Here is a 26483-nt window from a genome sequence, read left to right as displayed (position 1 = left end):
TTCTTTCACCATCCATCAAGAGGGAGCCTTAGCCTCTATCCTCTAAACCCTCCACCATTTGAGTATTAAGGATCGAGGAAGAGTCATTGGGTAGAAGATCGTGAGTGTACAAGACTTTTAGAAGCTTTAAATTTGTTCTTCATTGAAAGGAAAATATTTGGTAAAATCCAAATCAATGGTAAAGTTGTAAAGTTATCTGATCCATTAATCTAGATCCTTTATTTGAAAAATACATTTTTTTTTTTTTTTTGCTTTCGTTGCTAGGTTTTAGATGCCTTAAGAAGTGATCCACACACCTAACTTGATACTAGGATAGGAAATAGAGGAATTTGAGATTCTCTTTAGAATATTGTTGAATTAACTTCATAATTGGATTTTGAGAGAGCCAATATTTTCTTATGAGTCCTAATGATCTTCACTTGAGCTCCTAATTTATGGTGACACGTTTGTTTTGAGGGATTTGAGGTTTAAGTTCATAAGTGTGCATAAGGGCACTTTGGTAAATGTAAAGTTACACTGGATTTTATGAATTAACTTTCTAAAATTGGATAATTAATTAATTATAGTTCAATAAGATTAATTAATTAATTAGGATCCAAATGAGCTAGATTAGATGACCTAAATCCAATTTGGGTTCAAGTCACTTAAACCCACAGGGAGCCTTATAAATACCCTTACCACTCTCTAGAAAGAAAAGCCCACCATTTTCTCATGCCTAGATTGTTTTTGAAGAGATCAAGTGGAAGACTATTGGGTAGACAAGATCTATGGCATTTTCTATGATTTCAAATTCTTTAACAACATCTTTTATGGTTTGGAATTGGTTTGAGAACATTTGGATTTAGGTACGCTTTAATTTTCTTTAAATTTAATATCATATCGGTGTTTTGAATGCCATCATTCCCCTTTGATTTAGAATTAGAGAAGCCTTGGGAAGATGCTTGCATCCTACGAGATCTACGATCAAGAAATAGAGCAATCCGAGATTCCTAACAAGATGAAGGCTAGGGCTCTTTCTTTGGAAGAATAGAGTGGCTAATCCTCAATCTTGAAGGGTTTATATAGCCACCTTTGTGGGCTTAAGTGACTTTGGCCCAATTTGGATTTGGGTCACTTAATTTGGTCCAATTTGGGTTTGGGTCACTTAAGTTGGCCCATTGGGTTCTAATTCATTAATTAACCCTATTTGGATTTAATAAATTAATTAGTTCAATATATAAAAACCCATACTAACTAATTATTAGATCTTGTGTAACCTTATACTTTTACTACATTATCCCTTATCCCTTAAATTTTTAGGAATAATTTTAATAAATATAATAACTATTTTTTAATTATCAAAATTAAGTAATTTATTTTTATTTCTTCATAATGTTTGTTGACTTGAAGGGCTTAATACCACATGCCATCTTTTTATTTGCTTCGCATGTCTTGCATATACCAATAACCTTGTAATACGTGGAAAGTCTTAATTTAGCCACTTCAAACATATGTAATCTTTTGACTAATCCATTTTTACAAAGGGCAATCGATGAGTAAATTTTCATATTGCATGTAGTTGGTTAAAATAACTAACTTTTGGCTTTCCAAAGTTATTTTTGACTTGATAAATATTTTCTTTAATAGAATATAAGAATATTTGATAAGATAATAATATAAATTCAATTTAAAGTTAACTTAAAAGTAAACCAATTTTTCTTACTCCAAAGTAATTTTGTTGCCTTATTACTTAAAACTCTGAACAACAAAGTTCTTTTGTCCCAAAGTTCTTTTGTCTCATTAGCTCACTAAATATTTAATACATAAACATGTCCAATATAATCATTAAAAAAATGCTAATTAATCACTCATAAATGAAAAAAAATATGATAAATTTCATTTTTAAAATATGTTTGATAGCATAAATTTGTGTCACATAATTTTAGTCCATATATAATATTTAGATACCATATTTTGATGACGTAAGTATTACCTTTGACTTAAATGGATATTACCCTTAACTTGAGAGTGCATGTAGAATTCGTTTTTTTCTTTTTCTTTTTTCCAACTTCGGCATCAAAATACATTTTCCCTTAAATTAAACTCTAATTTTAATTGGTTTATATTGAAATTATTTTTTAAATGAAATATAATTTTAGTTATTTAATATCATAAAATCATAACTTCAAACAAACTCTACTTAATTCATTTATGAGGAATAATTTTTTATTAAAGGTTAATGAAAAAATTTAAAATTATGATTATATTTCTTTAAAATGATTTTGATAAAATAAAAATAAAAATGATAATGAAATAAATAAGGTAATATATTATTTTTATTTATTACAAAATATTTATGTTATATAGGATTTTTTTGTTGCAATATTTTATTCCACAATTTACTTTCATTGATTTTCATATTTATGTTGTTTTTTTTTAAAATACTATATTTGGTTATTGGAAAGTTTAAAGAAAATAAATTAGAAAAAAAAAAATAGTGAATAAAAATTCTTTCAAATGATTATCCATAAAAAAAGAGAAAAATGAAGCAATGCACTTTTCCTTATTTCTTTTTAATGAAAATATCATAAAAAATAAATATATAGTTATCAAAATGATGGATTTATGAGAAGTATATTGAAGGATTTTTTAATTACAATTAAACTTCTTTAAAATAAATTATTTATTATATAAAATAAAATTATAATTATAACTTAAAGATTTATTTAATTGGTTTCATTTCTATAATGAAGATTTTGAAGTTAAGACAGAGAATTGGATGGAGCTTTTATATCCATTCTTTCCTTGGTGAAAATAACTACCTACAAAAATTTTAATTATTTATACCCACTTTTGGAATAAATGATGGTTAAAAAAAAAAATATTTATTTCATTCATGCACAATAAAAAATAATAATAATATATTGTTAAATAAAAAATTTAACCACTTCACTTAAATAATATATTTTTATCTCCGTGAATTACATTTAGAATTTAGATTTTCAAAGGATATCATATGATAGAATGTAAAGTTAAAATTTTAAAGTTAAAATCATTTTCACACTTATGATACTATCAAACACTTTTTATTTCTATAAATTCATTTCTTATAATTTTAATATTTATAATTTAATATTAAGATTTTTCAAAACTAAATTTTATAGCTTTATCAAAAATCAAATAATCTAAGTGATATAAATTAAGCATCAAGTGCTTTTTTGGATGCACCTCATGTTTTTAATTATAGTAAGAGTTTGTTTGACAATGATTTTGAGAAGTGTTTCTAATATTTCTTGAAAAATAAAAATTTTCATGAGAAAAACTAAAAATACTTCTTAAAATTATTGTCAAACGCACTTTTAACTCTTATATAAAAATAATGAACTTACCTCTTATATAATCAACAATAATTAAATGGTCTATAGAATATTTTTGTTAGACCAACGTGGTCAGGTTCAACTTAAATTACATGGATCTCTTTTACAAGAATTTGGGCTTGGCACAAGCTGGAGTCTACTGGGTTTCACTGTTAGTATTGCAAGAAAGGGCGTGGGGAGCCATTATGTAAACGATGGTGTAGATGCGATCCATTATATTAGCGTTTTTAGACTTTTAGTTAATTAACCAAATGCTTTGAAAATAGGCCCAATTTTCCATATGATATTTGAAAAAGAATTTGCAGAATGTTAAATGGTCAAACTTCATATATATATATATATATATAGAGAGAGAGAGAGAGAGAGAGAGAGAGAGAGAGAGAGATCCTCCCAGCAATTCTCACCAAATTTCGAATATATATACTCTTCACCGTGTTGAGGAATAGCATTGACCAGTTTGTTATGACATGAGAAGCACTTCATTCTCGGGTTAGTGCCCTGCACGTAATACCACGTTACCTACCAAACTCTCTTCATGCATCTCTATATAGAGAATCACCCATCACACAGCTCATGGAACAGACAAACTAGTATGCTACCAATGTCTTCCTTCAAGGCCTACGGGAAAGTCAATGAAGCCGAACAAGAGAGGCTCTTGGCTCGTCGGAAAACCAGAAGAAGAATTACCATCATAAGCTTATCCTCAATCATCCTCGTTGCTGTTATAGTGGCTGCTGTTGTTGGCACTACTACCAATTCAGGGGGGAAGTCCAAGAATGCTGGAAATTCGGTTTCTACTTCCATCAAAGCGGTATGTGATGTTACCCTCTATCCAGACTCATGTTATAATAGTCTTGCACCTATGGTTAAGTCAAGCCAGCTTAAACCTGAAGATCTCTTCAACATGTCCATGGAAGTGGCCTTGAATGAGCTGCACAGAACTTTTCAGCGCTTCTCCGAGCATGAAGGCTTCAAGGGCATCACTGACAAAATGTTGGCTGGGGCTCTCGACGATTGTTATGAGCTTCTTGACCTAGCTATTGATAATCTCAACAGCTCACTGTCCTCTAGCTTGGACAATTTCGATGATCTCAAGACATGGTTAAGTGCTGCAGGTACTTACCAAGAGACTTGCATAAATGGCTTTGAGTCTGGAAATTTAAGGAGTAGTGTTCTTGAGTTCCTGAAGAACTCCACCGAGTTCTCTAGCAATAGCCTTGCCATCATCACCGAGATATCGAAGCTCGCAGGCTCCATCAGTTCCCGGCGATTAATGGGTTTGCCTGAGGATAAAGTTCCAAAATGGTTATCTGCAAAAGATCGGAAGCTACTTCAAAGTTCAAGTACTTTGAAAAAGAAGGCTGATGCTGTAGTCGCAACAGATGGCTCAGGGAAGTACAAGACAATTAGTGAAGCCCTGAAGGCTGTCCCTGATAAGAGCAAGAAGAGCTTTGTAATCTATGTCAAGAAAGGGGTTTACAATGAAAATGTAAGGGTCGAGAAGTCGAAATGGAATGTTTTGATGATAGGTGATGGAATGAATAAAACGGTGGTATCAGGTAAACTGAACTTTGTTGATGGAACTCCAACATTCTCAACAGCAACATTTGGTAAGTTCTTGAGCCACTTCTGGGTTGAATTTTTTTGCATAAAAGTGAAGTTAACATGTATTCTACAGCTTCTGACACAACTTCTAAATGCGCAGCCGTATTTGGAAAAGGATTTGTTGCAAGAGAAATGGGATTTCGAAACACTGCTGGTGCAATCAAGCACCAGGCCGTAGCGCTGATGTCAAGTGCCGACCAGACCGTGTTTTACCGCTGTCTCATAGATGCCTTTCAGGACTCTCTCTACGCCCATTCCCACCGCCAATTCTACCGTGAGTGTGACATCTATGGAACAGTAGATTTCATCTTTGGAAATTCAGCAGTTGTGTTCCAAAACTGCAACATACTGCCCAAGCAACCCATGCCTGGCCAGCAGAACACTATCACAGCGCAAGGGAAGAATGACCCTAACCAAAATACAGGGATTGCTATACAGAATTGCACCATTCTACCGTCAGCAGACTTGAGCTCTGTCAAGACTTACCTTGGACGGCCTTGGAAGAATTACTCAACAACTGTATACATGCATTCAATGATGGGGAGCTTGATTGACCCAGCGGGCTGGTTACCATGGACAGGCACAACAGCCCCAAACACCATTTTTTACTCTGAATTTCAGAATTTCGGACCTGGTTCCTCCACGAAGAATAGAGTTAAGTGGAAGGGATTGAGAAATATCACCCAGAAAGAAGCTAGTAAATTTACAGTCAAGTCATTCATTGATGGGAGCAAGTGGATCTCGGATGCTGGTGTTAGCTTCAAACCCGGGCTGTGAGTGTGAAAATCGATCGGCTGGATTCTTTCATTGTGATGAATGTTTGGTTTTGATTTTTTTTTTTTTTGGCTTAATTCAAATAATTTTTAATTTTTTAATTTTATTTTTTATTTTCATTTTCATTTTACTTCTCTATTTTGTGAGTCATTGAGTGATTTAAACTGGAATCTTGGAATAATCATGAACAGAAGTGTTCTATGCCGAATGAACATGCAACTCAGAATATATGATTAGTGGAGAATTGGACTGTATATATGTTCCTAGGAGTGGTGGAAGTATAAGCTCATAATCAAACTTTAATCCAATGGATCACTGTGAGTAGATCAAATTTTCCACATCACCTTTACAATTATGTGCTCCCTCAAGTTTTTGAAATATAATCTCAAAATATTCTTTAACAGACATGGTTATATTATAAATGTTATGACATGGTTTTTGACCAGTGACTTGAACCTGGAACAGCATTCATAGATTCAACGGTTTAAGGGTAGTTACTAATTGGGCAATCGATAAGTCCAACCTACTTCTTAGACCTAATCGAAACTTTATTTGCTTATTGTTTTCTAGACACCACTTTGAGTGGTATGTGTGAATCAAAAAGACCATTGAAGGCTCAGAGGAAGGATAGGAGGCGATTAACGACGTCTATTTCTTCATCAATGCGGTCCATTACTATTTGTCATAGGCCTATCATTTGCCCCAAAACAAGTCCTATGCACAGGTAAGTTGCATCTAAGGTCCATTATCTATCATTAAGCCCAACAACACAAGCTTTTTAATGAAATACATGATCCCCGCGAATCAATCACCAACATACTTAGTTTCATTTTGATAAAATTTTGGCAACATTTCCCCATAGTTCTCCAAGTATAGGATTGGCAACGGGGCGGGTTTGGGCTGGGCCACCCCTACCCCATTCCCCTCTCAATTATATAAATCTCTTTCTCATCCCCGTCCCAAACCCGGGGCGGGGCGGGTTAATGTCTCCCATTCTTGTTTACAAAAGAGTTGATAATCCCATCCCCATACCAAATGTGTTTTCGGGGCGAGGCGGGTTCAGGTATTGGGTTTTTCCTAGTTTGAAAATTTCTGTGACATGGGTTCCATTTCAACATCACAATGATATAGATTGCAACTCTTAAAAGCATCAACAATCAACATTCTCTTCACATACTATTCAACATTCAGTCAATGTGGCAAAACATAAATTTATTTTCAATAAGTATACAATCTTTTGTCAGTTGGATATTTTTGATACCATTTCATGAATCTGTTTTTTTGTGGCAACAAACACAACCTAAATAGCAAAATGAATGGCAATGAATGCCAATGAATGCCAATACATCAAGGCAAATACATCAACCTAAAAGTAACTAATTCAAAATTAGTAGAAAATGGAAAAAGAAAAAAACGAAAATACTACTTGGCCATGATAATTGATGAATAGCTTAACATTGATGAATGCACAAGGAGTAAGTGATGCTTTACACTCAAAAAGGTTCTTCAATCTACTGCTTTGAATTTGTTTGATTTGGGACAAACCATATGATATCTCATTGAGCCTATTGAAAAAGTAACTAAGAAAAAGACCTTAGTAGATCATTTTTCAAAATATAGAACCAAGGTAGTAATAGTGATGACAAAAGCCATAGAACAATGCAACATAATCAATGGGTTGAATTTTATTTTGGAAAAGATCAAATGATCTTCCTTTCTAAATAGCTCTATTGAAAGATACACCAGTTATTTGTAACTGTATTGTTTCTATATGAAATCAATCAGTTCATGGAAGCTTGAATTTCTTCAAGAGTTCGGCCTTTTGTTTTAGGTACCAGCATGACTATGAATACTATGGCTGCTGCACAAACAAATGCATCCAAAAAGTGTACCTGAAAGACCAAATCGTTTAGTGGACATCATTAGTTCAACAAAATTGTATTGAACACCAAGAATTCTAAAATTTGGTTCCAAGGATTTTTACCCTCTTTTTGGAAGAGTAAAAACACTACATAGGAAAATGCTGAAATAGGCAATGGTATAATTCCAAAATTTGCTTGAAAGATTTTGTCCTAAATGTAAATTTTCTTGGAGTGCAAACATTTTAGACTTGACAACTACATGGGAAAAAAATGCAGAACGAACCGTGTGAGCTCCAATTCATGACAAAGTTAAAAGTGTAGGATACAGCCTAAGAACCACACCAATTCACCAATGTCACTAGGCTTCCAACAGTTCCCTTTAGTGGGAAGATTTGCATCAGAAACAACTTATATTAGGCATGAATTTCCTTAGTAATTTCATTTTCAATGATTAGTGATGGTTTTCACAAATTCATGGTTACCTCAGACATTATAACCCAAGGAATTGCTCCTAATCCTACTTAATAGAAGCCTATATAAACTTGAATCCACATAAAAATAAATACATCAAGCCTATATAACAATATTTTGCTGGCAGTAGGGCTGCCTTATGTATCCGCTTTCTCAAGCTTCACATGATCTTCCTAAATAGTCAATATTTCACTGTCTTTTTAGTATCCCAATGAGTAACATAACATATTATTTTTGCTTGAAAATGGTAATTAAATATTATAATATTTTCTATTATACAAGAATTTGAAATTTTTTATACTAAGCATCTGATAACTTTCCAGATTGACAACTAATTACAATGCTGCAACAATTTCATTTAGTGTGGGTTAGGATTAGAATGAACAAGGCATAGAAAATATTAACAATAATGCAATTACTGAAGCGAAAATGATTACAAATTCTTACCTCAAGTGCCCAGAAGCCCTTGGTTCCAACACAAGGGCCCTATCTCTTTTGTTTTCCATCTCCTGGGAACAAATTAAATGTGATTGACCCTAGAAGAAAATATAGATTTATCAACCCAAATCATCCAAGTTATTTAGGCAATATACCTTTGTTCTTTAATAATCTAGCACCAGCAACAGCAATTCCGAGAGGCATTGGAGAAATATAAACAAATTTCTTGTCCACTTTTTCCTCTTTTCCAAGAGGGGCAACAACTTTTTTGCTCTTAGAAGCTGGACCTCTTGATGATTCATGATTTGGATTCTGCATTGCTTCATGTGCCAAGTTGATCAGCTCCTTCCTTCATTGGCATGGCAGGTGTTCCCTTAGCTTTTCTGACAAACAATTAGATATGGATATTAAGGACCAAACTCATTCAAATTCTGAAAATCAAGTGATAAGCATTTAGTTAGCTATACCTCCAAGTTATATTAATCTATAGCCTCAACAAGCAGCCCCAACGTCTACATTTACTGCAATTAGGTCAACACTAATGTCTTCTTTGCCAAAAAATACAGGTTTGATGCTTAATACCATGGATATAACAATATAAAATACAACATTAAGATAAAAATGAAAAAATAAAAAATAAAAAATAAACATCACAACTACAACATAAAAAAATAGAAAATCTCCATGGATATGGCAACATTAAAAAAAAAAACATTAAACATAAAGTCTTCCCAACAATTCATACATATAACCACATTAAGATTAAAAACGAGCATTAAAAAAAAGAAGTGTATCTTGGGTCCCAAAATATATCCCCAATACCAACTCCATCTAAAAAAAAAAGACCTACAGCAAGAGTGATTCATCATCTTCATCCACGATTGTGAGTTTGCCCCCTGGGTTAACAAGCAAAGAATCACCCAATAAAAGTAAGAATAACAAGAAACAACTTTATTAAAAAATTCAACATAGTTGTTTCATAATATTGAAAATATTTTAGATTAACTACCTTCCATTTCATTTCCCAACCAACTTTGAGCACACATTAAGGCCTCCAAAGTATTTGGATGGAGTCTATTACGATGTTTTGATACAATCGTACCACCTGTACTGAAGGCTGACTTAGATGCAACTGTAGATACCGGAATGACATAGATATCTCGAACAATCATCTGTAAAGTCGGATACTTAATACCATTTGTTTTCCACCAACTTAAAACATCAAAATCTGAAATCCTTGGCAAAACAGGTTCTTCTAAGTAGTATCTAACTCTGACTTTGCATGACCTTTTTCACAGGTACTATGAACAAATAAGTCAAACTTCGAAAGAGGATCTTGTTCGTCATAGGTCAACTAAAAAAGATTTGAAACTGATGAAGCACCATGAGATGAAGTTTGTTGACCCATCTTAGACTTTGATTGGTACTCAGAAAGCAAATCATAATATAGTTGACGATTTTTTCCAATCTCAATTGAAGCTTCAGACCCATACATTATCAGAAAATAAAATTCTAAAATCTTCATCTTGTATCTTGGGTCTAATACAATTGCTATTGCCATTACAATATGACATCCACTCCAATACTTGTCAAAAATTTCTAACATACTTGATGTCATTGTGCTTACAACTTCATTTGAGCAAATCAACCAATCATACAATGCTTCTTTAATCTCACACACTTTGATGAAAAAAGTATTCGTAGTGGGATAATTTCGCCCTGAGAACAACTTTGTTATATTATAAAACAATTCCAGCCTTTCACATATTTCTCTTGCTAAATTCCATTCTTCTTCTAATGACACTATGGTGTAGAGCTTTTCACGTTGCTTCAAACGCAGGAACACATCTTTATAAGTTATAGCTATTGATAGCATCAAGTATGTAGAATTCCATCGTGTTTTACAATCAAGACATAACTTCTTATTGCATGGAAGGCGCAATTGGCGAGCTGCATCTTCAAACTTTTCCACTCTTGATGGTGTTGCTAACCACTATGCAACACTCTCATGAATTTTTTCAATTTCTACTCTGATGACATCTAGACCTTCCTTCACAATCAAGTTCAAGACATGTGCTGCACATCGCATATGAAAGATTTTTCCATTTAATAAAAGTGAACCACTTGAAGATAATTTCTCTAAGAGGATATCAATCATGCCATCATTACTTGAGCAATTATCCACTGTGATTGTAGATAGTTTTCTATCCATATTCCAATCTAATAAAAAATCCAATAACACATCAGAAATAACTTCTTTTGTATGTGTAGGAGGCACATAAACAAACCTACATTAAACAATATATAAAAACATATTATTAATATAAGTGACATCATTAAACGATAATAAAATAAAATAAAATTTGAAAACTTGAACAAATAACATATCTAACTTTACAATACGATGTTGTAGTAACCAAGACTCATCAATGTAATGCACAATGATAGCCATGTAACCTTTCTTTTGATTAAATGTCCACATATTAGTTGTGATAGCCATTCTAGTTTCAAGCTTTTCCAAATGGCTACTCATTTTCCTTTTCTCAAACTCATAAATCTTCATTATGTCATCCTTAATTGTATTGCGGGAAACCATCTTAAACAAAGGTTGAAGGCTACTAGCAAAATCTTTAAAGCATGCATGGTCAACAATTGAGAGGGGTACTCATGCGATATAATTGCACGTGCAAGCTTCTCTCTTGAGATATCTTCCAATTTGCACTTTTCCATAGACTTTTCTCTCTGCTGCTAATAATTGTTGCTTAATATCAACATTTCTCCATTTGACGCACCTATCTAAATGTACATGCAAATGTTTAGTCCCATTCTTACTATCGGCCTTGAGTTTTGATTTACAATGCTTACAAATAGCATAATCTTGTCCTTCTACAATTACTTTCTCAAAATCATTCCAAACAATCGAAGTCAGCTTTCTTTTTTTACATGTCAATGATCCATCAGTAGTTGAAGTACTACCTGTAGCTAGATTAGAACCAGTACTTGGCATGAAAAAATTTTCCTCTCCTTCTGATGTCATTTTTCTGAATCCTTAGGATATTTTGAAATAGTTTGAAACCAATTTAGCCACAATAAAATTCTATTTGTATGTTTTCGGAAGCATGAATAATATGTTTCCAAAAGCTGTTTAGAAATTTTTTTTTAGGGTTTTCATCTATGAAAAAACAACATGAAATTAGATCGTTCTCTTATAACAACTTGTTTATGCAAAAACGTGAATACCAAAATTGAACCCTAAAATAATGAAAATCCCATAAATCATCATTCTTATTCGTATAAACCCCAAAAATCAGTTTATATGTGGATGAAATTGATTTGGACAGGGTGAAAATTAATGTAAGAAACATGAAAAATAAGAACAAAAGATGAAAATTGATTCAACTGATATTTATGATATAATACATATAAGACGAAGACCAAGAATGCATATAAATTACAAATCTATTGATAAACCATTGAAAAAACCTCAAACCCATAAATTAAAACAAAAAAAAAATTGAAAAACAAGCCAAATTTTAACAAAGCTTCAAAAGTTTGGGTTTTCTTACCTAGAAGGAAGGGATCCACAAGAACTCCAATAATCACTTGTCTACGAGATTGCAAATCTTGTTTTTAGAGCAAAATATTTTGCTTTTAGGGCAATTCGAATTGAGAAAACGAAGCCTTTCTTCCGATAGAAAAAACCCTAAAAATCTAGGAAGAATAAATTATATATAGGGGGGAGATTTTGGGTATTTTGTAATATTTAAGGGTAAATTGATAATTATAATTCCGGGGCGGGGTGGGTAACTACAAACCCATACCCACCCCAAACCCAATTCGGATTTCACAAAACTTTCTCATACGTGTCCCATACCTGATTAATTTATCCCATACCCGTCCCAATAGGGGAGGGGAGGGGAGGGGAGGGGCAGGGTGGGTGACCCGATTGACCCACGAAATTGCCATTCCTATCCAAGTACACAAATTGGCTAAGACATAAACATACTATTAGTTAGCTTAACTAAGCTGCTAACAATATGTCACCTTATCAAAATATGCACCTAAAGAATAAGGGGAATTACTGTCAAAACTTATCAACATGCTAAAGCATAAGTGTGTGATTTCATAGATATTATGTATTTCTAAATTATCCAAACGGACGATTAAAACATCATTTGCAGACAATTCTACCAATCATATACAAAATATATAGGTTGAAACCTTGAATATGACCACAATAAATAATCATATCCACACTTTTACAACTTATATGTTTTCAGTATATGATAATAGAGACATTTGTCAAACAAGGATACTTGAACGAGATTTCTAGGGTTTCCTAAAATGAAAATAAGTAAATGATAAAATTAATGACAAATAATATTAGAAAAAAATAGATAAAAACACACAATGAGACTAACATATTAAAAAATTTATAGAAACAAATTACTAACATTTCTATTGCATAAAATCAATGAAGGTTAGTTCATAGATAATAATAATAAAATATAAAATCATAGATAAGGCCTCACAATAGATACAACATATGCATATCTTAAATCATGAAGTAACTAAAGGTTAAAGTATGAATAACAAAATACAATAAAAATGCTTAAAAATTTAGAATTGGCTAACAAGTATGCACTCATAAAAATTAGTCTAAATAAAATACCAAATGAGAAATTTTAATCCTAAGTGTGAACAAAATTAAAATTTGGACTTAAAATCCTAACTCTTTATTACACCACAAGTAGTTTCAAAAATCAAGATTATATTTTGGTATTATTCATTTCTTCAATAATTTTTATTTAAAATCGAGTTGTGAAAAGTGTACAAAGTTATAAGTATTTTCAAATTTGTCAATATGCACAAACTTGTAAGTATTTGGAAATTTCATAATTTTCTAATTTGGGTACAAAACAAAAATGTTCTAAATCTTAAAATATTAGAAGATTTTTTGAAACTACTCTTAAAAAAAATCCTACTCTTTTTCTAGAATAGGTTTGATATATATATATATATATATATATATATATATAATAAAAAAAATAGTTTTTGTTGAAAAGTTGTTTTGGAAGTAGGATATTATTTGAGAGTATATTTAATTAAAAATAATATATAACTTTTCTACCTTTAAAATTAAAAAACTAATTACCTTATTTTAAATAATAAAAAAAGACACAATAATAATAATAATAATTAAGGACATAAATAAACTTTTAAAGACCTATCTTAAAAAATTAAGGTAGCAAATCATTTTTACTACATCAGATTTAAAAAAATTTTAAACTAATTTTTAAGAACATAAAATAAATTCATACTTTTATAAAAGAATTCTTATATTTAATATATAATTTATTAATATTTTTTATAATAAAAAATAGAAAATATATGCAAATTATGATTCCAGTAATGTGAATGTGTCGTGTGGACTCCTATACATATCATGATTCCAAATCACAAATTAATTTATGTATTATTTTTCCCATAAAAATAATACTTAATTATGGAAAATAATACTTATTTTCCCCCATATATCATTATAAAAATTCCTTGGCAGATGTTCACTTCAAATTGAAATTGTTTATCCTTAATTATGGAAAATGAAATCGATCATTGAGTCAAATGTCAATTAAAACATGTTTTGTATTATTTTTTATTTCTTAAGTGGTTGCTGAAAAGTTGCAAGAAAATAAGATAATGGGTTTTTAAAGATTGTAGATTTTCACTCGTTTTCCTTTTTTTTTTTTTTTCTGTCTAGGCAACCAAATAGTAGAAGGTATAAGATTGAATTAGAATAAAATCAAAATGGTGAGGGAGGTTATTGTCAAAACAATTTCATTTGAGATAAACCTATAATCCTTTCCACAAACACTCACAACATATATCATTTTCAATTTGTCCAAAAGCACTAACTAAGAAATAAACCCAATAACAATGGAATCTCAAACCTAATCACAAACATTTCCAAAATACCAACTAACAAAACCCAAAAAAAAAAATAAAAAATAAAAAAATCCCAAAACCTAGAGAGAAATGATTTTTAAGGGAGTTTCTTGGAGGTGACAAGTTTTTCTTTGGCCATGGGTTCTGAGGAAAGAGTGAGTTTTGTTTTGTTTGGTTGTGTGGGTATAACTATGTTATGTATGGAAAGTAATCTCAATGTAAAACATTATGAAAGTGTTAATAGTATAAAGGCTTTATAGATGCAATGAGGCTCAGTTTTACATTTGTGCAGTGTATTTTAAATATTAATAATTAAAATGTTTTACTAAAATGTAACAAGAACTATTAATTTTAAAAGTTCAAAAATTTTATATTAGAAGTTATTTTCAAAGTGTTATTTTAAAATTTTTATTAAGTTTTATCAAGTTGAAAATTTTAAAATTTTATATTAGAAACTAATCAAGCTTTATATTTTAAAATTGTTATTTAAAATTTTTTATTTATCAAGTTTTAAAATTTTAAATTTTATAATATATGAGAAATTTATCAAGTTTTATATTTTAAAATTGTTATTTTCAAAGTGTTGTTTTAAAATTTTTATCAAGTTTTATCAAGCTTATGAAGTTTTAAAATTTTAAAATTTTAAAAATTTATATTAGAAATTTATCAAGTTCTATATTTTAAAATTTTAATAGTTAACTCAAACATTATTCTTGTTACATGTTTAGCAAATTTAAGTTTACTAAAAAAAAGGAAGTAACTATATAGAGAGATAAATTTGAATTGAATAACTATAAATTGATAGATAATATTAATGTGATAAAATTTAATAAAATTTTCTTATAATAATTGGTCTTATTATCATCCTAATAATAATAATAATAAAAATCAATCGAATATCAAATTCTTAATGTCTTTTTATAAACCTATTATTAACGATATAAAACCTTTTATCATTAACCTATTATTAATAAACCTATTATGAAGATTATTTTGATCTTAATTGTTAATAGTAAAATTTAGTTATCACTTTTGTTGGTACTTTAAATACAATAAGAATTATTTATCATATATAAAATCAAAATTATTTTTTAATTTGCTAACTCACTTGTATTTAAACTTTTTATAAGATAATATCAAATTGAACCATCATATTTTTAAACTAATATATTAAACTTTATTTTACTTCTTATTAAAGCATTAATCATAACAAGGAAATTAAATAATTTTAACTAAAGAAAAATAGGTAACACACCAATTTGTTTCTTAACTTAAAAATATAATAATATAACTTTGAACTTTTTATAATTACTAAGAACTATTGTTATTACTATTAATGATAATTTCTATGATATATATATATATATATATATATTTCTAAGAAATTATAATAGGTAACCCAAAAATCATTTAAAATAAATAATAGACTTTGGTCACAATTGTGTGAACCTCATGACCATAGGTTCAAAATATTTAAATAAACATCTATTCATTGGTCACGATCAAAAGTGAAATTTGTAACTATAGGTTCCCATATAGTCACAATCAATCAATGGCGTGACTAAAAGTCACAATATATATATATATATATATATATATATATATATATATATATATATATATATATAGTCACGATTTCATAAAAAATTGTGACTAAAACATCCATTCGTTACACTTTTTTTCATGAATGATAAAATTACTGCGACTAAAATTATTGGCACCAAAATTTTTCTCCATAAATTTACAAATAGGCATGGTTTGAAATAAAACGGTGACTAAAATACCCTCTCATTAATTGTTTTGGTGACGGTTGATAAAATCATTGTGACTAAACATGTTTTTTTCCACCCTATGTTCATAAACACATATAGTCACAATTTTACCTTGGTTGTGACAAAAGAATATTTTTTATGACAATATTTTGTGGCCATGACTAAAAACCTATTTTTTTGTAGTGGGAATTCCTAAATAATCTGTGAATTTTGATTATACACCCTATAGGATTTACTAGAAGTAGAATAGCCTAGGAAGATATCTTAATCAAAATTTTAATCCCTGAGTATGTAGCATTCATTGCCAAAAGTCTTAAAATACTTAAGGTTAGGTGTTCTCCCAGTCCATAATTCATGAGATGTTTTCTTTGTTTTTGGTCTAAGAAAAATCATATTAGCAATGTAGCATATTGTATTAATAAATTACCCAAAATTGCATAGGGATATTTTGCATATGAATCATCACCCTAGCTAATTTTTGTAACACTCTATTTTTTCTTTTAACCACTCCATTCTGTTAAGGAGTTCTAAGGACTTAAAATTCATGTTTGATACCTTCTGACTCATAAAAGATGTCCACGTCAACATTGTCAAACTCTTTCCCCCTATCACTTTTAATCTTTACAATTAGAAAAACCTATTTCCACTTGTATTATGTTGAACAATGACTTCAAGTGATCTATGGTTTTAAACTTCTCTCTAAGAAAACTTGCAAAGAAGTATCTTAAAAAATCATCCACAACAACTAGGAGATATCTCTTACCACTTTTATTTTTAGTACACATGGGATCCATAAGATTCATATGTAGAAGGTCTAAAGGTCTAGTGGTCCTAATTTTCTTAACCTATTTTGTGTGAATTTTTAGTTTTTTTACCTTTCATGCACTCACCACAAATGGGTTTAGATTCATCACTTAGTCTAGAGATATCTATAACTTTTTCACGATTCACAAAGTACATAAGGTCCTTATAGTTTATGTGACCTAGCCTTTTATGCCAGAGTTGGGTAAAATCTAGCTTTGCCCTATTGCCCGCAAGAGGTGCTCTAAAGATAGGATTTAATGCATAATAGTTATCAACTATCCTAGGTCCTATAATAATGACTTTTCCTTCTTTGTTAACAACCTCACATGAGTCTTAGCAATAATTCACCCTATGGTTTTTGTCACAAATTTGACTAATACTTAGGAGGTTAGTCCATCTACATAGAGAACTCCATCTAATTTAGGACAACTAGGGATAGATATATTTTCCTCACCTTTACATTAGCTAAGCTCCCATCTCTAAAATTAACTATTCCACTGTATTATAATCCTCAAGAGATGTGAAAAAGGACTTATCTCTTATCATGTGTCTTTAGTAGCCACTATCAAAGTACCACTCATTAGAAGATCTAATTTTAAGTACAGTAAAGATAACTTGACACTTGGCCCCATCCTTTCTCATCCAAACTTGTTTAGTCCTAGGTGGTGACTTAGAAGAGCTTTGTTGGCTTCTAGGCTTTTGATTAGGTTTATTCTCTTTTCCATTATTCAAGATGTTATTTTTAAGGGAATTAAAATCATTCATTAGCCTACTTATTTGATATTCAAATCTCTCTAGGAAGTTAGTGTATCATCTAAATTGAATGTGTCTAGTTTTCTTACAATGTGTTCATAGTGATGGATTTTTAAGAGATGCTACTTGGTTAGGGGTTTCATCCTTACTTTTGACAAACACAGTTTCTTTACTAAAGGGAGTTTTATCTTTATTAATGTACCCCAAGCCTTTTTTTATCACCATGGGTTTTGCATTTATCAATATTTCATTAAGCACTATAGTTTCAGGGTGAAATATCTCACTCATAGATGAAGAGGGCTTATTAGTTTTCATCTCTTGAGTTAGGGCATTATTTTTCTCAAGAAAATAATGATGTTCAAACTCAAGAAATCTAATTTTTTTTCAAGTAGATTAGTTCTCTCTACATTAAGCATGTCAATCTTAGTTTTATGAGCTTCAAGGATATCATGATCTTTTAAATAATTCTTAATTAGCTTTTCATACTCAATAATAAGATTATTCAAGATAGTAACTTTTTTTTCATTAATGAATTCATCATCACTATCAGTATCATAATCACTATCATGCATAAATGCAATAAAAGCTAAAAAGTCATTAGGATCGTACCTTGCATCTTCATAAGTTTGTATGGAGCTAACAAGTTCATCAACTCTCATGGAATCAATGTCCTTGCTCTCTTTTATGGTCGTAACCTCAAGTTTAAATCTCTCTAGTAGAGATCTCAATATTTTTCTTACTACCTTTAAATTTGAAATAGGTTCTCCTAGGTTAAAATAGGAGTTAACTATATCACTAAGTTCAAAACAAAAGGAAGAAAAATTTTATTTTCATGCATCCTAATTTTCTCAAACTTAATAGTAAACATTTGCAATTTAGAAATTTTAATTGTAGACGTCCCTTCATGAGTGACTTGAAGAATATCTCATGCTTCCTTAGCACATGTACAGTTTGCAATCCTGTGAAATTCATTTAGACAAACTCCGTTAAAGATACAATAAAGTCCTAGCATTAGCTTCACTCCTTTCATTATGAGCTTTGTCCTAATCTTGTTTTGGTTTTAGTTCTCTGATTGTTCTCACATGGACATCAAGAATCAATGAGGGTCCCATATTCCACTGAATTTCATACCCATTCACCTTGCATTTTAAGAAAGAATTGCATCTAGGCTTTCTAATGGGGATAGTTACTCCCATCGAAGTAAGGTGGACTATCCAAATGTGCTCTTGTTTTTTAATGTTCCATACTAGAATTATAGGATCAATAAAAATTTGATTTTTTTATCTTATATGAATAAAAAAAAATTGATTTTTGTCCTACTTTGATACTAATTGAAAAAGACCCTAAGTCTAATAGGATAACACCTAGAGAGATGGTGAATGGGTGTATCAAAAAATTTAAATAAAGATTTACGTGTTATACCTAATTTTTATCCTACGAGATATCAAGGTATATCAATTCTTTTTTATTATAGGCAATTCAAACAAGATATCAAATAATAAGCAATGAGACACAAGAGATTTTTATGTGGAAAACTTTCACATTAACTGTGAAGATAAAAAAACCATAAGGTTTAAGACCGCTAATCTAAATCCATTATATGATATCAAGTTACACAAATTTAACTAGTCATTTTACCTTAAATACTTACTCTCTAGTACCTTCAACTTGATCCACGTCCATGATGCAACTGACTGAACTTCTCTATTGTACCAAATACTTAGCCTTTTTACGTAGCAACTCTAGTCAAGAAAAACTAGAGAAAGAGTCACTATGACTTTTGTAGTACTCTAGGTATTGTTCTCAAGGACTGGCTTATGGAAATTGTCAATACTAAAATAAATGAATTGCTTTTGTTTAAATCCTAAAATGAAAAACAGTATGTGAATAATGTAAAACTAAGGAAAAAAAAATTAAATTAATAACTAAAAGAATATTGACTTTAAATTTGATTGATTCAAGTTTGGGGTTTTCCACAATGCAACCTAGGGTATAGAATTTAGAGAAAATAAGGGTCTTTTAAGTAATATGATCTTAGGGTTTTGGGATCCTTGGCTGCTCGTGATCAAGTTGAGTTCTATAACTTAAAATTGCATCTAAAACTTAATATTTCATTTTTAAAACAGATTCCTAAAATCATCAAATGAATGAGATTGATTACCAGTTTAAGATTTGACCTTTTAACCATTCCTGCTCCTTATAGCTCTGTTTTGGGGCAAATAACGATAGAAAAGATGAGAATAACTAATGATTAAAAATTACCAAGAATCACTAGTATCAGGTAATAACCTACTGTATCATTCCCTAAACTAACTCACAATGATAGGATAAAAAAAATTGATAAATTGTCACCCAACCAATAATTAATCTCATTGTTATAATAATTTACCCATTGTCCCTATAGGTTTCCTAGCCCTTAGGTTTTCATACTTCGAGCCCCAAGTTGGCTTCTTAGCCTCTCACGGGGGTGATGTCACATTCACAATCCATAATAGGGTAAAAATCCATAATTTGAATAAAAGAAACTAAAATCAATATATTTAATAAAGAAGAAAAGAAAACAAACTAAAGTTTTTATCTTCTTTCACCTCCAATGTCAAACTCTCTAGAAAAAAATCCAAGATCTCTCAAACCTAGAACTAAGAGAGTTTATATAATATCATCAATTACCTAACATGTGGCACACTCTCATTGGCCACTTATTACAAAAATAATTATCTAAAAAATTATTTCAAAAATAATCAAATGGTGATTTCTAGTCGTGTGGGGTCCATTTAGGGCAGATGAAGTACCCTAGATGCAATTCCCTAGGTAGAGGAGGCAAAACATCATAGTGGAAGTGGGTGAATTCGAAATTAGGGTCATTTTAAATTGGATTTCGAATTCATAAGTTGAATTTCGAAATCATTTCGAAATGGCCATTTAGCTTTCCACAGTTGTCTTCAAATGGCCATAAATTCTTCATTTCAGCTCTGATTTGTACACCGTTTGAAGCGTTGGACTTCTGACTTCCCAAGCTTCGAAAAAATATATAGTATGCCTAAAATTAACTTCAAGAAGTACTCCAAATTTTTCCTTAAATTCAAAGTACATGTTACCACCAGATTTTGAGTTCCAAATTTTCGTGCAGCTGAATCTTGCTTCATGCCTCATTTCCCATGTTTTCTTGCCTTCTTTCTAACTCCATAATAGTCATTTCTCATCTTCCAAACTCATGATATCCTCTTCTTTCCTTTCTCATGGTCCATGAGTTTTGACTCACTTATTTCCTCATTTAGTCATTTCTTGATCTTTCAAAATCTAAAGTGATTCAACTTGCACCCTTTTCTTTCCTTGAACCTGATATAAGTCTCCAAAGTACAAGTTAAACTCATGGCTAGGGCCTTAGCATCAATTTAGGTCAAGTTGGGTGATTTGAATGTCATTTGGTACACAGATCATATCGAATATGTGCCATTAGAGCACATATTTTGTCTCTAATCAGCAACAACCACTTATTGCTCTAGGGAATACACCTCAGCCTCATTGAAGGGATGCAGGTCTTCAACCCTATATTCAACACTTGAATCCTTCGAATGAGAGATCGAGAATGGTATGACTCGTTAGGCTTTATCTTAAATGAAACTCTCTCAAAATGTTTTAGATATCTTACCCCCAAGGAGTTATAATGAGATATATAGACAACTACGCCAAAGAGTTTTGGTTTTGGAAGATTTCTCAATTGAATTTGTGTGAAAAATTGTTAGCAAAAATAGCATGACTGCTCAGTCCAACTAACCCATTGCTTGAACGCCTTGGGCACTTGAGTAATAAGGAACGCTTAAGCAGTCATGCCCTTTATAAAATATTAATTTTAAATCATTTTAAGTTCAAATGTAAAATCGATTCTCTTTATATCTCATAGGAGCCTAACATGCCATAAGTCAAAACCTTTTAGACGTACCTATAACTTCCTAATTAGATGAACAACAACCCTTGATCTTCATTGGAGAGCAAGTCACTATCTAAAAAGACTTCTATCTTCAAACATTAAGAGGAACAAAATTGTCAACATACAAACAAGACTCAATATTCGAACAACTTTCTAATTGTGTTTCATATCCTTTCTCAAGAGGGTTGATAAATGAATGTGCATGCCTATTTTAGTAATGTCTTTAATCTAATCAGAAGTAGCAATGGTATCTTTATGCTCAAACTTAGTAAAACAAATTCCTAAGTCACGAGTCCAATTTGACTCATTAACCATTCCAATTCTAAACTTTTAATATTTTCTCCATTCAAAAGTACCTTTCTTGTACTAGAAGATATTCAAATATTAAAATCTAAAAAGTGATTTATTATTATTTTTTTAAAAGGATTCCAATGACACTCACATAAAAGCAAAACAAAATAGGCAAGTAGAAGATGGAAAACTAGGGTATATCTAATACCTAATGTTGGATCATTAACCCATCCCATGAATAGGATCATACTAACTTTCCTTATCCATTTCTACCAACAAGAGGTACAAATTTTCCAATAGGTACATTTAAGTAAAACCTGCTTAAGATAGGAATTTTAGGAATAGTTGTTGAATTTAGGGAATATTAGCACGTACAATTAACAAGCCCAACAATATTTGCTACATTTGCATGTGCATCTTAAATATTTTCAGTAAGTTTCTATAGAAATATGTTATATATTCCTCCTATAGCAACAGTGAATTGTTCAATGGCTATTTCCTTTTTCTTTTTGATAGGTAAAGAAATAATATATTAAAGGTCCAATGACAATGTTATGAGTGCAATCTACCAACAGTTGATGAATGTGATCACAAGACCATTGAAATAAGAACCTAAGAAGAATTTCAACACAACCACTCCTTATAACTTTTATTAGAAGTAAAGAGAGAGCATATTTTTATAAGATTAAAATAACTTCTTTTAATTTACATGACTTTTGGAAGTTGTTCTTTTGATCAAGAGAAGTCATCAGTGTGTTCTAGAGCAGCCTAAAACCATGACCAACATATATGATAAACATTTGCCAAAGTGTTTGCAAAATTGATGTCTAAATATGATTAGAGAGTACAAAATTTAAGTGCACAAATTGGATTTAACCAAAAATCCAAATAATTCACATCAAAAGTCAAATAAATGTGTAATCATCATAAACTAATCTAAAGGAATTAAGCATTGAAACTCCATATATACTTTAGGATTTTTATTTCCATCAATTTTGTAAATTGCATAATGAGTTCTCTTATAGTTTTGGTTAGGTTCTGAAAACCTTAAACAATAAATAGTTGGAAAGACTAAAGTAAGAATGTGATCTGTTTTGGAACTTTGCTTTACTTCATATTTATTCATTTAATATATGAATGAACTCAATAAAGGTACTCTCCCCCATACCCCTAGAGTGTCTATATTTGAGAGCAAAAGCAAAGCTTTGGTATGTTCTTAGTATTTCATATTAAAAAGGAAATGCACTTAGTTTGATTGAAAAAGTTCAAAGTTGATCTAGAGAATGGTGCTTGAAATACCTTTAATGCATGAGAAAACATAATATGTATATGTGCATATGTGCATATATGTATATATCACTTATGCGAGAATAGAAAATTTCATCACAAAAAATAATTTAAAAAAAATTACATTGTCATAATCAACTCATGTAATTCCCTTGAATAATTGTTTATATATGAACTCCACTATGTTGAATAGTTTAGATACAACCGAAAGAAAAATAAAAAATACAATGTCATAATTGATGAACTTTTCACTTTCATTGTATCACATGTCTCTAACTTGCGAAAAAAAAAAAAGAATAATCAAATTACTATTAAAAAAAATACCACATAATATTTACTCATGATTATATAAAATTAATATAGTTGAAGTGAAAGATTAATTTTAGTGTATCATAATATTAAATTTTTTTTAAAAATAAAGTGTAATTAATATTAATTGTTATTGATTCACATATTTAAAAAAATAAAATCAAAACTATCAATTCTAACAAACAATTAGCATTTTTTTTTTAAATAAAATATAAAATATAAAAATTTTCATAAATAAAATAAAATAAAAAACTAAAGTAAACTAATTTAAATACCTTATTATTCATTCAGCGTAATACTCTATAGAGAACTTATGTACTACCTTCAACCTTGAGGTAAGAGATATGAAGGAGATAAAAAATAAATAAATAAATAAAAAATAAATAAAACAACTTTACTATTGAAAAACTACTTTTAAGAGGAAAGAGATAAAATTGTAGCAAAATCTCTCTATAAAATAATTTAGGGTTTCTTCTACCTTCCTGCTGATATAGCTAAAATTTTGAAAGGAAATAGTTGAAAATTTTGACAAATCATTTAATACAATAATTTGTTTAAAGAAAGTTTTATTTATTTGATTTTGGATATGTTAAATTTCTCAAAAAGACAAAAAATAAAAAATAAAAAATAGTAAGATTATAATAAAAGAAAGTTTTTTCTTTTTTCTTTTTGTTAATATTTGACTTAGAGTATTTCTCTACATGAAATAGGGATAGTAATTTCTTATATTTAAAGTGTAATATGAATACAATATAAATTCTTATTTATTCCTTCATTAAGATTATCTTTTATTTAAATGTAAATTAATCTTTTAACTCATGATAGCAAATATAAAATTTTTCATCATAAGAAAAAAAACACTAAAGTAAACTAATTTAAATACCTTATTATTCTTTCAACGGAATACTTCAAAGAGAACCTATATATTACCTTCAACCTTGAGGTAAAAGATATGAAGGAGATAAAACAAATAAAAAAAATAAGAAAATGAAAAAAATAAAACAACTTTACTATTGAAAAACTACTTTTAAAAGTAAAGAGATAAAATTATAGCAAAATCTCTCTATAAAATAATTTAAAGTTTCTTCTACCTTCTTTCTAATATAGCTAAAATTTTGAAAGGAAATAGTTGAAATTTTTGACAAATCATTTAATATAACAATTTGTTTAAAGAAAATTTTACTTATTTGATTTTAATATGTTAAATTTCTCAAAAAGACAAAAAAAAAAAAAAAACAAAAAATTAGTAAGATATTGTAATAAAAGAAAGTTTTTTTTTTTGTTAATACTTGACTTAGCTAGAGTATTTCTCCACATGTCATAGGAATAGTAATTTCTTATATTTAAAGTGTAATATGAATACAATACAAATTATTGTTTAGTCCTTCATTTACATTATTTTGATTTAAATGTAAATTAATCTTTTAACTCATTATATATATATATATTAGTCAAAATGACTCTTAAAATGAAATTTGAGAGAATAAAAAAATTAAATTAAATTTTAGAACCACAAATGAAGTGTAAAATTAGAAAAATGTTATCCTAAATGTGCAATTTAATTATATGATAATTTGTTTTACAAAATTTATATAAGGAATATAATATAAATTCTTGTTTTAACTTGCATTCAAACAATATTATATTGAGATCTTAAATATGGCTTTTCCACAAGCTAAATACAAATTATTGATCTATTCATGTTTAGTCCCTAAAAATGTAGTAATATAAAGCTTAATCTATCTCATCTTTTTAATTGTACATAGCACTAAAGATGATTGTTTAAGTATATCTATCTATCGACATACATTTTTAATAGTGAATCCATGTGCACTAACCAGTAATTATGCAAATTATGCTTCTTTCCAAACATGATCAAATTATAAATATCATGTAATATCTCAAAAAAAGTGTCTTAAAGTCAACAAGATAAAACAATATACAATCATGAGTTATGTAGTCCAATACAATGTACATCTATTTAAGTTTCCATTTTGGAAAGTTTCCTATTTTAGAAAGTTTTTTATGGAAATCGACCCAAAATTGGAAGTGGTTGATATCAAGGAGGAAAATGTCAGGATATATCGCCGATATATCGTGTATTGGGAGAGGTCGACATGATATTTCCGCAAAAATTGCCAAAATATCGATGATATATCGACGATATATCAACTCGGGGAGATAAATTGGCGATTTTGTGAAAAAATCGCTTTTGGTGGCAATAAATCACCGATATATCGATGATTAATCAATAATAAATTGTCGATTTTTTAGCGATATTTTCTCTCCTTCATGCAGAGTGATCTGATGGCCCAGATCACACCCGTGTTGATCCAACGACCTAGATGTGATTCCAACGGTAATATAGCGATCCAACGGCCATATTGCTCCCAGTTTTTTTATCCAACAACCAAAATTGATTTTTAACGGTAAATTAATGTTCCAACAACTATTTTGGCCCAAATTTCTTCTATAAATAGCCCAAATTTCATCAATTTCATCAATTTTTTGCTTTCATTCTTCATTTGCTCTCTCATTACTCCAATTTTTATTAAGGTTGCTCAATTATTCAATCATTTTAAGGTATATTTGTTTTAAATTGTAATTAATTTTGTTTGCAATTGTAATTAATTCATGTATTTTCAAGTAATTAGTATGTTTGCAATATGGATGATTTAATGTTATTTTTACTTTCAATTGTAATTAATTTGTATATTTTTATTGAATTAACTTAGGTTAATTTGATTATTTAATTATAAATTGATATGTTTATTTTAGATGATTATTTGTGATTTATTTTCACATTTAGAATTAAATTAAACTAGTTAACTTAGCTAAATTATTTAATTAATTTAATTAGCATGCTAAATTATTTAATTAATTT

The 26483-nt window shown here is 29.7% G+C and overlaps 1 protein-coding gene across 1 annotated transcript; it reads left to right on the top strand.

Moving 5' to 3' along the window:
* Positions 1-3957: 3957 nt before the first annotated feature.
* LOC100267782 (probable pectinesterase/pectinesterase inhibitor 46) lies at positions 3958-5738 on the top strand. The gene is made up of 2 exons (XM_002273360.2): positions 3958-4966; positions 5062-5738. The coding sequence occupies exons 1-2, from the start codon at positions 3958-3960 to the stop codon at positions 5736-5738; spliced, it is 1686 nt and encodes a 561-aa protein (XP_002273396.2).
* The last annotated feature ends 20745 nt before the right edge of the window (positions 5739-26483 follow it).

This window comes from Vitis vinifera, chromosome 13 (assembly GCF_030704535.1).
Source record: "Vitis vinifera cultivar Pinot Noir 40024 chromosome 13, ASM3070453v1".
NCBI classification, from domain to species: Eukaryota; Viridiplantae; Streptophyta; class Magnoliopsida; order Vitales; family Vitaceae; genus Vitis; species Vitis vinifera.
The sequence above is the reverse complement of the archived record's forward strand: the minus strand, read 5'-3'. Positions and strand labels throughout refer to the sequence as shown.

Excerpts from the sequence above, each read along its gene's own strand:
- LOC100267782 (XM_002273360.2), top strand. The coding sequence starts at position 3,958 with ATGTCTTCCTTCAAGGCCTACGGGAAAGTCAATGAAGCCGAACAAGAG. Across the intron at positions 4,967-5,061 it reads ATTCTCAACAGCAACATTTG|CCGTATTTGGAAAAGGATTT; the intron begins GTAAGTTCTTGA and ends CTAAATGCGCAG.